The sequence below is a fragment of the Cololabis saira genome, chromosome 6, assembly GCF_033807715.1.
Source record: "Cololabis saira isolate AMF1-May2022 chromosome 6, fColSai1.1, whole genome shotgun sequence".
NCBI lineage: Eukaryota > Metazoa > Chordata > Actinopteri > Beloniformes > Belonidae > Cololabis > Cololabis saira.
In genome coordinates this window covers 19108047-19120000 of record NC_084592.1, presented here as the reverse complement: position 1 = coordinate 19120000, position 11954 = coordinate 19108047, and the positions used below count along the sequence as shown (strand labels likewise).

The 11954-nt window shown below is 38.2% G+C and overlaps 2 protein-coding genes across 5 annotated transcripts in view; one reads left to right on the top strand and one right to left on the bottom strand.

Annotated features, from left to right (window-relative positions):
* The window catches only part of pdk1 (pyruvate dehydrogenase kinase, isozyme 1), a 10061-nt gene extending 1977 nt beyond the window's left edge, over positions 1 to 8084 (top strand). Inside the window, exons 2-11 of the mRNA XM_061723520.1 lie at positions 1769 to 1910; positions 2008 to 2079; positions 2170 to 2354; positions 3369 to 3464; positions 3537 to 3614; positions 4238 to 4314; positions 4420 to 4518; positions 4603 to 4713; positions 6503 to 6616; positions 6706 to 8084. Of these exons, the coding sequence (XP_061579504.1) occupies positions 1769 to 1910; positions 2008 to 2079; positions 2170 to 2354; positions 3369 to 3464; positions 3537 to 3614; positions 4238 to 4314; positions 4420 to 4518; positions 4603 to 4713; positions 6503 to 6616; positions 6706 to 6846 (1115 nt within the window). The 3' untranslated portion in view covers positions 6847 to 8084. The remainder of the gene's footprint in view (positions 1 to 1768; positions 1911 to 2007; positions 2080 to 2169; positions 2355 to 3368; positions 3465 to 3536; positions 3615 to 4237; positions 4315 to 4419; positions 4519 to 4602; positions 4714 to 6502; positions 6617 to 6705) is intronic.
* A 2-nt stretch (positions 8085 to 8086) lies between these two features.
* Positions 8087 to 11954, bottom strand: part of ppp1r9ala (protein phosphatase 1 regulatory subunit 9A-like A) — a 38493-nt gene continuing 34625 nt past the window's right edge. For all 4 annotated transcript variants that reach the window (XM_061723515.1, XM_061723516.1, XM_061723518.1 and 1 more), the window contains 2 exons: positions 10898 to 11086; positions 8087 to 9307 (listed from right to left, as the gene is read on the bottom strand). In XM_061723515.1, coding sequence (XP_061579499.1) covers positions 9149 to 9307; positions 10898 to 11086 — 348 coding nt within the window. In that variant the 3' untranslated portion in view covers positions 8087 to 9148. The remainder of the gene's footprint in view (positions 9308 to 10897; positions 11087 to 11954) is intronic.

Below are 11954 nucleotides of genomic sequence, written 5' to 3'. Positions count from 1 at the left end.
CTCTTCTCCTAATATTTATACCTAATAATGCAATGTCAGTGTCGTGTACATGAGACAACACTATTGACGAATGTATGGATTTCCCGCTGTGATCGGTGACCTGCAACATCGGAATCGGCAGATACTGATTTTGGTGATCGGTTATCGGTGATCGGGCCTCAAAATCCTGATCTGTGCATCTCTATTGTTTATTGTAATTTAAATGGAAAATAAATACAAAAAATACATAATCTAATTGTTCCTGAAAGATCTAAAATAAATCATAAAACAATACAAATTACAGAGTTACTAATAAAGGGGAAAAAAGCCCAGACATTCCTGATTTCCATCTATTGCATTCCTCATATTTCAAGTAATTTAATGCTGAACACATCTCTTCATTGGCAGTCATGGCAGTCATCACCCTGGAATAAAAACTGCTTTTTAGTTGGTTTGTCCTTGCTGGAGTTGTCATATATTTCCTGCCTGAGGGCGACAGCTCAAACAGAGAGCATCCTGGGTACGTTGGGTCTTTGAGGACATTGTTTGCTGTTTTGAGACAGGAGAGTAACGCAAAGTTCTTACAAGCAACCAGTCATTTTCTGGTTTGTGTTGAAACCCAGAGGGTCAGGTTTTTTACCCTTATTCTTTGCTGCTGTTCAGTTGGCAACAGTGGTTGAAGCCACAAGGGGCTACTCGAAGAGTCTTTGTCATTTTGATGTATCAATGACAGGAATCTGGTGCATGTATTCTTATTTTAGGGTTTCATTATTTATTCAAAGTGAGAATGCTATATTAAAAGAGTCAGAAATTAGAAAAAAAAAATTCCTGTATGGTACTATTGTAGAATTATTGTCCTAAAGACTTACACAGACAGACAAATATATGATGGGAATGTGTTGGTGACAGCTGCAAGTCTTTAAAAGTTGGTTTCAAGAACAAATTAGCAGTGAAAAAGAACTGATGAGGGATTTAATTGTTTCACCAATTGCATAGATGGAGATTGTAATTTATACTGTCAAAGGCCGAAAAGATTCTTGAGTAAAATGCAAATAGTTGCACTATTTAAATGCCACTGATCAAGACAAAATCAAATGTGTAATTTTCCCAGTGGGAAGGTTTTTAAAATATCAAAAACTACTACTATTGCTTTAAAACTGTTGCAGATCAAGGTCAATGATTTGCCTATGACTTCAATGGGTTATATGGTCACATTTTATCCTCATATACCGGTATTTGCAATTAACCTGGAGATATGGATTCAGATGAGCTTTTGATTTTGATACATGATTTATCCTTGGTGGTTGTTGGACATTGAAGATATGCATTCTGAACTATTAAGGTCACGATAATCCTTGAGGTTAAATTAAATGACTATAAAAGATTTCCTTTAAATTTCTTAAGCTGTTTTATCTCTTTTTCAAAAGGCATCCATGGTTTTATCTGACCAGGAGACTCTTTTTGACCTCTTCTGGTGTCATTCACATATATAAGTTAGCTGAGACCACATTGGGTTGTTTACCCACCTGGCCTTTGTGAAACTTTAATCGCTTGAGGGAAGGTGTGAAGGTTTTTGTTTCCTTATTGTGCACATTAAAGCCCTGGGATGACTGTTCCTCATCTTTTAGATGCAGGAGGAGTTTAGATCTGAGGAGCTGGCTCATCTCTGTGAAGTCTTTGCTGCACACATTTGTGTTTGGGTTTTTTTTTCCCCCGATAGAGTGAAGCAGTTTGAAGATCAAGTTATTATAAATATTATATGTATAAAAGAGTGTATTTTATCTTGCAGGTTCAGAAAATAGATGTGAGAAAACGTCCTTCGCCTTCCTCAGACAGGAGTTGCCCGTGAGGTTGGCAAACATTATGAAGGAGATCAACTTGTTGCCAGACAACTTACTGAGAACTCCGTCGGTCCGTCTGGTCCAGAGCTGGTACGCAGCTGCTGCTTTTTCTCACTTCTCTCTTAAACTACCCACCATTTGACATTTGAAGTCATTAATATTGCTTTATTACCCCCCCATCATCCAGGTACATGCAGAGTTTTGAGGAGATTCTGGAGTTTAAAGAGAAAAATACAGACAATGAAAAAGTAACATTTGAGTAAGTCCTGCTAATGTTTCAATGGTGGACATATCTCTTGTTTCCACATTTGTTTTCGCATCTTTCTCTAATCGTCTTGACTTTGATTAGCTTCACAGATGCCGTGATAAAGGTCAGAAATCGCCACAACGATGTGATTCCCACCATGGCTCAGGGGGTGGTGGAGTACAAGGAGACGTACGGCACGGACCCGGTCGTCAGCCAGAACGTTCAGTATTTTCTGGATCGCTTCTACATGAGCAGGATATCCATCAGGATGCTGCTCAACCAGCACAGTGAGCTCGTTTTCTTCCATTTATGTCGTCACTTGTGGATTTTCTAGAGTTTTATCAGTGAGCGTTACTTGTTGGGACGCAGAGGACAAGTTTTTTTTTTTTTGTTTTTTTTACCAGACTTGTTTTCATAATGTTCCCTGCCTTGCAACATATCTGCTACTTTAGAGCAGGGATCAACAGGGCCACAAGTTTGACACTTTCAGAGATGAACTCTGATCCACTCCCGGGTGGGAAGCGACTGCACGGCTTCTTCTAGTGTGAGATGCAGGAGAGCACAGAAATACAGTTATCACGTGAACGGCACTCATGGGTTCCTTTGGACCGATATTAATTGTGCCAGTGTGCAAACATGCTGCGCAGTGAATTTGTTTTTTTTTCCCAATAAAACTACTATTATGAAGTAAAGTTATGAAGGAAACAAGATTCCATAATTCAGTGTCTCAGCTTTTTAATCAGAAGTTCAGTTCCTGATTTTTCCTTTTCAGTCCTGAAACGTCTTTGGGAAAGACGTTCATCAGTGTTTGAGTTCAAATGAAAATATAATTAATTGTGTATATAAATTATTAGTAGTTTTATTTATTTTATTGTATTTTATTTTAAAGCACTGATCGGAGTAGCACCTTAAATTTTGTTGTGTTGATACACTGTATGTAATACAATGACAGATAAAGTTTCTATTCTATTCTAAAGTGTTGTAATGCTGGTGAACGTGTCTCAAACTGAGAAGGTTATTACACTTCTGCATAAACAGACTCAATTTATAATTTTTTGCTCCTACAAATATACATTTACTCATTTGTTTGTCTGGAACAAATGTATCATTGATGATCATGGACGTAGTGACGCTCGTGTAACTTCTGTTACCGTTTCTGTGTGAAGGAGCCGTCGGGTCGGAGCGGGCGTCTCAGAGCTTTAAACTCACACCTCGACTGATTCATTTCTTCTCCGATGCTTTAATGAGACGTAATAGTTAGTGTCCTTTTCTGCCATCAACTTTTCACACTCGTCTTCCAGCTCTTCTGTTTGGTGGGAAGGTCAAAGTGAATCCTGCACACCCCAAACAAATCGGCGGTATTGATCCACACTGTAGCGTCAGCGACGTCGTCAGAGGTAGGAATATTTTAATTTATTTATTCTGATGTTATCCACTGAAATGTAATAAACCAAGGCATTTCATTGCAGATGCCTACGAAAATGCAAGAAACCTCTGTGACCGTTATTACATGAACTCTCCCGACCTGTTTCTGGAGGAATTTAACGGTAATTTTATTTTGATTTTACACACTTACTTTTCTTGTGCAAAACCAAACAAAAAAACAACAGAAAAGGTCAATCCGGTATGGAAAAACAAATAAAAATAACAAATTAGCAGTAATTCTATAATTTACTTTGGTATTTATCTCTTTGCAGATAGTATGAACCCACAGTATTTTAAAGTTTTGTCATCATCTTAATTTCACAAGTTATTATATACATTTTATGTATGTATGCATTTGTAAAACAAAAAATAAATAAATAAATAAACACTTGGACTGGACAGTTGAGTGGTACAGAAGATATTACAAACAGGTGATTGACTCTGAGGACTAAAGACTTCACAAAAATCACTTTAAATTGCTTTAAAGAAAAATTGGAAGTGAAATGCATTCTTCATCTTCTGTAGTTCAAAAGTCACAAAAATAATAAAATAAATTTAGTTAATGAAGGCAAAGCTGGTTAAAGCTGGATACTAGTGATCTCTGATCTCTCTTTAAGTGTCCCATGTCTTTATTTTCTAGGTTTGAAGATATTTGAGATGCTTCATAATAAAAAAAAAAAAAAACTATAAATGTCCCAAATCAAACCCAAACTATGATTGATTTTTCTTTTTTGTTCTTAACAAGCCAAAGAACCTGAGAAACCTGTCACTATGGTCTACGTTCCATCTCACTTGTACCACATGGTGTTTGAACTATTTAAGGTGGGATTAAACTTTTCAAGCATCTCCTCTCTGCATGTTTTTATCTAATCTCACCATTCCTGCAACGCGGTCTTTTTATTTAACATTTTGCACCATCTGTTGCAGAACGCCATGCGCGCTACCATGGAGTTGTACGGAGACTCCATGGAGTATCCGACCATCCACGCACAAGTTGCTCTGGGGACCGAAGACCTCACAGTCAAGGTTGAGCCTGCGCTGCATCTCGGACTGAATCTCCATCAGCGAAGTTGATCCAGGATAAGATTGTGTTTATGTGCTCCTGGTCAGGTCAGTGATCGTGGAGGCGGCGTGCCGCTGCGCAAGATCGACAGGCTGTTCACGTACACGTACTCCACGGCTCCTCGACCCAGCATGGACGTCGCACGCGCTGCTCCTCTGGTCAGTGTGCATGAAAATGAAGAGTGAAAGACTTGTACTTCCTTCAAAATCTTGCTTTTTATTTCAAAATGAAACCCATCTGCGTTCTAGTTGGTCTAAAGGGTGCAGATTACGTGAAATAAGACGTTTGGGTCCAGTTAAATGGACACAAATATGACTTTATTACTGTATTTTCATTTAAAATTTGTATGGACTTAGGAAAAGATGACGTATCTGAGTCACAGTGAAAGTGTCTTTACTGAAGGAATTAGACAAAGCCACAAAAAAGTGAGTTAGGAGAGAGGTTAAGGAAGCACTTTGACCGGTTGAGTTTAAAGCTGCCACTTAAATACTTCTGGATCATTTCAATGAATTTGGAAACTTCTGGAGCGACACGTACGATTCAGCTGGCGCCATTGTGTTTGGCTCATTGTTGACAGTCGCTCCTCTGTCCTGCAGAGTTCTCTGGTTCTTCTACCTCGGTCACATCATCAATGAATCAAAACAACAACAAAAACAGACTTATAATTCAGAAGTTTTAACTTTGAGAGGCAATAACTGAAATAATGGTCGTATTAGAAAACAGAACCATGTCAAAACGAGGGGGTTGTTCTCACCAGCTTTCCGAGCTGATACACTGATACAAATATTGTGCTTGATCTACTTAAAAAAACAAGTCAACTTTTTGCATGAGATTATTATGTAGATCAAGAAAGACTAGTCTTTGTATAAACTACTTAATTTTATGTATGTAAATAATACATTTTGCAAGTACAGTCAACTTAATTGTGTTAAGTTTACTTTATCAAAATTAAGTTAAGTTCTATAAAAAGAAAAAAAAGGAAAAAAAGTGAAGAGAAAAAAAGGAAAAAAAGAAAAAAAAGGGAAAAAAAAACAAAGATTAAAGGCTGATTTATGGTTCCGCGTTACACCAACGCAGACCCTTCGGCGTAGGGTACGCGGCGACACGCACCGAACTCTGCGCGTCGCCGCGTAACCTACGCCGTCGATTTTACGCAGAACCATAAATCAGCCTTAAGTTGACTTTACTTGCAAAATTTAAGTTGACTTTACTTCAAAATGAATTTTGTACATACTAAAAATTAAGTAGTTTATACAAAGACTAGTCTTTCTTGATCTACATAAAAATCTCATGTGAAAATGCCTTAATTTTTTTTAAGTAGATCAAGCAAGATATATTTTACTGTTGTGTTCTACATAAAACAAACAAAGCATGTTTGATCTAAACGTTGGTCAATCTGCCCAATAGATTAAAATTGTTAAAGGAAAGGTAAATACAACAAGATCATTGCTTGCTGCTTGTTAAGGAAAAAATGCACAATGTCTTGTTTTTTGAACAAATGCAGATTAAGTTCAAAACTAGATGTATTCATGTAAAGCAACAAACTTCATTTTTAATTGTTAATATCACAGATTTAAATATGTTATATTTACATGCGTTTAGATGTATTTTTTTCAGTGTACCTGCATCGTGTCAGTTCACTCCACTGATCACTAACCTGATTCATGTTGAGACAGAATCGCCTCTCTGCCAGAGATCTGCTGACCGATCTGATTAGATTCAGTCTTATGTTGTATAGTTGTCGTGGATGTGAAAGGATATTTTAACCAGGTTGTAAATATCTTTATTTCTGCCATAATGTCAAACATTTGAACATAGAGGTCAGTGGAGATGGACTTGTTTTTGGAGCCTCCAGTGGTCGGTAGAGGAACTGCAGCTGTGGCTGCTACTGGAGGCTAGAATGGTCATATATGTCATATATGCTCATATATATTTATATTCTCCCAGGCCGGTTACGGGTACGGCCTGCCCATCTCTCGACTCTACGCCCGGTACTTCCAGGGGGACCTGAAACTCTACTCGCTGGAGGGTTACGGGACCGACGCCGTCATCTACATCCGGGTAAACTCCAGTTTCACGGCAGCAGTGTTGGTGTTTCTCCCTCCAGGAGACGGAGAGATGCTTCAGTCGTTTATCTCCTGTGATTTCAGGCGCTGTCCACAGAGTCCATCGAGAGGCTTCCCGTGTACAACAAATCTGTCTGGAAACATTACAAGACCATCCACGAGGCCGATGACTGGTGCGTCCCCAGTAAAGAGCCGAAGGACATGACGACGTTTCGTAGTTTCTAAAGCCAAAATGACAAATGTTCTCGTAGCATCGACTGTATCTGTATTGGTATTATATAGATTTGTTTGTACAGGTAAAAAAAAAAAACCTTCTTTTTGAAAGAGCCCCAGAAAAAATCATCAATAATAAGAGAAAGTTAAAAATAATTCTTCGACGCTTTCAGAACAAGCTTCAGAATGCAGCTCAGTTCTCGTAGTTTGATAACTTTTGCACCAGCGATCAGGTACTTTTGTAAGTTTGGATGCATGAACTGATGTTGAGACCTCAAGGTGTTCAGAGCTTTTAGTTTGCAGCTGCTTTTTAGTTTTGCTTTTCATACACTCCTAGTGTGCATTTTCTCCTAAGAGAGAAAAAGGCTTTGCTTCTTTAGGGGCAAAGAAGAAAAATGTGAATTAGTTGCTTTTACATCTGAAGCCAGTAAGATATTTGTTTTTGGTTAAAATGTTTGATTTAGTTCAAGGATAATAGTTACAAGAACTGTGATCAAAGAAGTTTGGATTTGTTGTTTGTAAAAGGCGGTTTTGCACTTATTTTCCCTGCATGTTACACGAGGCAAGCGGATAACTAGAATCCATTACGGCTGATAGAAAATAGTAGGCTGACATTTCTGTTACATTTTCTGCTTTTTATTTGCAAATAATATTCTGCACCTTTTGAATAACGTTTCTTGAGAGAATCTTGTCGCCTGCGACTGAACGTAACAGTATACGGGGTTCTGTGTTTGTATTATAACCAGGTAAAAAATCTTCAGTTGAGGATTTCTGTGTTTCACAATGAGCATCTCTCTGGCGTGGATCATGTTTAGCAAGTGGTATTTTAGGTATCATTTTGTTTAAAAGCTCTATACAAGTGGAAGAGGGAAACAAAAATGATGCTGGAAAGTGTGTCGCGGTATGAGATTGTGTTGGAGATCAGACTTCAACGTTGCCTTTGGTCAAACTGTCATCAAAGGGGATTAAAAGATCAAGTGTTGCAGTATTCATCAGAGAGGATGCCTCGTTGGTGCAAATGTGAGAATAAATTATCGTGTTCATTCTTAAAAGGCTGGTGTTCTTTAAACGCTTTTTTGAAGGAATGAAGAGGAGGAGGCAGAAGTCACAAAGTGAAAACTGGTTTATTGATCCTGGATGTAGTAAGAATTTTCTGACTTCGAGGATTCAGAAAAGTTTTTCTCATAGTTCAACATGTTGTATTCTGGACAGAACATGGAGTCACTTGATAAAGAAACAAAGCACTTTTATCCGGTTGTGGAATTTCATTGTTCAACCTCATTCATACACGGCGTTAGTCCTGTCATGGGCTCGGCGTGGCGTCCGCCGAGACGGTGAGGTGCGCGAGCTGAGCATCGCGGTACCGTCTCGGAAACACGCAGCCCGAGTCAGACACGGCGCAGCAGCATTCGTCTGGTCCCTAACCTGATCTGCTTTTCAGAAGAATAAAAGTAAAAATCAACATTGGAGCTATTCTACTTAGTAGAAAATTAAGATAGTATAAAATGAAAGATGGTATAAGTAAAAAAAAAAAAAACAGATGCAGTTAACAGGCACATGTATAAAACTCATTTATACATTTAAAACCTTGTCACCCATTTAAGATTAAAAGACGTAGTGCTTTTGTCTGAACTGTACAATACCATCCTGCAAAGCGCGGAACAACGAATCAGGCAGATCATTTCAGCAAACATATAAAACGCTTTTTTTTTTTAAAAAGAAAGAAAAAGCAGTATACATTTGACTTCCAGGGGTAAATGTGCACGATCAGCAAGAACTACATTATATTTGACTAAAGACGTATAATTGTAGCTTTAAGCATTTTAGTGGTAGAAATGTTATCATTTTGGTCACATATTCAACTTTGTTATTTTCAATCTTTCAGTTAAAACAGTTTGAGCTGAAGTGAATGATTTTTTTTTTTTTGTGACTTTGAGAAAATGATTTACAACTAACACGTCAGTCAGCACGAGGACATTCCTGGCACAATCGTTCTGCGGTGGTTGACGACGAGCAGCGTGACATGGGCTCTGCCCCCCTCGTGGTGTTGAGGGGGCGCCGGGGGCTGGAGTCGCTCCCAGATTCCAGCGGGCCGGATTCCAGCCCCCCGACAGAGACGGGCATCATTCATGGATGTGGGAGGAAGTGTGGACACCGTGAGCAGAAGCTGCACGGACAAACATCCCAGCAGACCTGCAGCCTCCTGACATGATCACGGAGCTGGGGTCGCCGGAAGAAAGTGAGAATGTTTTTCAGAGTCCTGCGTGGTGGAGAATGTTGTGGGATGCCTTTATTCGAGTACAGAAGCGCCACCTCAGCAGGTGGAGTCGGTGGTGGTCGACAGTCTCCCGCTGCGTCTGCCTTCCTTCTCCTTCTTCTCTCGCTGTTTCTCCAGCTTCTCCTGGGCCTTCCGCATGTCCTTCAGCTTCTTCTTGACTGTTGAACGGTCGCTTTGACTCAACACTCCAAGAGCCTGAAAAAAAGGAAAAGGAAATGATTTCCCAAATCAAAGAAATAAACAAATCAAGCAAATGCTAATGATTGTTTATGTCATGCAGGGTTATTTTGGTTTGTTTTATTTAGGATCCCCATTAGCATTAGCAACAGCATTAGCTATTCTTCCTGGGGTCCAACATACACACAACACATAAATTAACACTTAATACATAACAGACATACATTATACATGACAAACAACAATAGTAGACACAACTCCCTTAGTCACAAATAACACAGAGGAACTAAATCACCACCATTATCAGACATAAATGCATAGAAATGAAATCAAATAAAACACCTTCATAAACAATACCTGCCTGAAATTACCTTATCTTAAAATTCTTGACCACTTTTCACCTTTATTGTGATAGGGTTTACACTACCTGTAATTCCATTCAAACTTCATTCTATTTCTTTCCAAATGTCAAATCATAATTCATTAAATTTTAAAAGATATTGTTTCAACTGAATCTTAAACCAATCTTTGCTACCTACATGAGGAATAGGCTTCAGCCCTGCCCCTTTGGTCGTGACCTAAGTGTTCATGCTTGGTGGTGACCAATACATTTTTTTTCATTCATTCATTCATTCATTTCATTCAAATATGAACTGGTATAGAGTTCCAGCCAACCATGGCTCTGTAAAAAAAAGTTCTCTGTATCCCAGAGGTGTCAAGTAACAAAGTACAAATACTTTGTTACCTTACTTAAGTAGAAATTTTGGTTATCTATACTTCACTGGAGTAATTATTTTTCAGACGACTTTTTACTTTTACTCCTTACATTTTCACGCAATTATCTGTACTTTTTACTCCTTACATTTTAAAAACAGCCTCGTTACTCTATTTCATTTCAGCCTTTAAAAAAAACTATCCAGTTAAATTGCTCCATTCGGATAGAGTGAATTTGGTTGTGGTTGTTTCAGATGTTCTTGTCCAGTTTTGTTCTTACATCCGTTCCCTCAGATTCCTGCAACTAAACTTGGATGTTCATTCCAATAAAGGTTAGGATAAATGATAACATGCCTCTGAAGTTTGACTTTTTGCACCATTACAATACTTATAGGCAACTAGTCATCATATCTTCTGCTCTCTGAAACACATGTTAATGCTCAATAGTACACATATATGGTTCTTTAATATATTTGCATTATACTAAGATGAATTCATTTTCAATGGCTTTTGTCCTTAATGGCTTTTTTCCCCCTTACATTACTTTTACTTTTATACTTTAAGTAGTTTTGAAACCAGTACTTTTATACTTTTACTTGAGTAAAAAACTTGAGTTGATACTTCAACTTCTACAGGAGTATTTTTAAACTCTAGTATCTATACTTCTACCTGAGTAATGAATGTGAATACTTTTGACACCTCTGCTGTATCCTGGTAACACCTTCATTTCCCGTGTTGAGCTGAAAAATTACAAACACTTGTGGGGGGAAGAAAAAAAGCTCTGTCCACAAGGTGGCAGTAACAGGCTCACAGGGTCCAACAGACTTCTCTGTAGTGAGAGTCATCTTAGATCTCACCATCGTCCCAACAAACCATTATTTACAATCCTTTTACCTTCAGCTTGTCGCTGTCCAGGTGCAGGAGCTGCTGGCCGTCGACGCCCTTCGCCGTGAATTCCGGCGTGTACTGGTCCATGTTCATGCCCATCAGCCAGTGACAGACCTGCTGGTTGGTCCACTCACAGACGGGCCGGTTCTGCCACTGATACTCTTTCCCTGACGTGACCGGCTCATCATCTAAAGTCTACAACAGAACACACACATTCCAGCGGAAATTAACTACGCATATAAACTCGGTTTAGTTACAGTCTTTCAAGCGCTTGTGCACCTCGTGGCTTTAAGCACAGACTGTTTTCCCTTCAGAATATTTGTTAAGAATATTACTTTAGTGTCAAGAGAATTTCATTTTTCATTTTATTCTTTATTTCATTAAAAAAAAAATTCAATACAGATACAAATGTTCTTAAATTGTGAATGAAAAGGGAGTAAAATGAAGAAGAATCTTATCTGTTCTGCCCCTTTTTCCAAGAAATAACTTCACAAATAACATAAATTAAAAATACTAATAATAAAAAACAACAACTAAGTGTATAAAAAAAAACTAAAATAAAATTAAAATAAAATTACCGCCGCCTATGGGTATGTCAATCAAACTCAACTAACATATTTCATTATATTTACTTAACATACACGCTTTAATTGTACTTTTGAATGTAATGTTTGATTTGGATTCTTTGTTTTCTTTATTCAGATTGTTCCATAAATTGCATTATAAAAACACAGTCCAGAGATAAAGTCAATGATTTAATATTTAGAAGCCACAAGAAGCTTTGACTGTATATCGGCTCTGATGATCAGTAATAAAATACCATCGGATGTATCTTAAAGTTTAACCTTCCACGAACAAATACAAGACATGTAGTGCGCATTCTGCTGATGCACATTCCCCAAGCTAGAACAGAGAAAACAAGCGTGCAACAGCAAAATACCAACGAAATTATGTGATGCACGAAAGGAAGACTGAGTTAGCAGTTGAAACATACTGTAACTGCACAGCGAGCAAAGCAGTCTGCATCAAAACACTGCACAGAAAAAAAAAAACCAACACAATT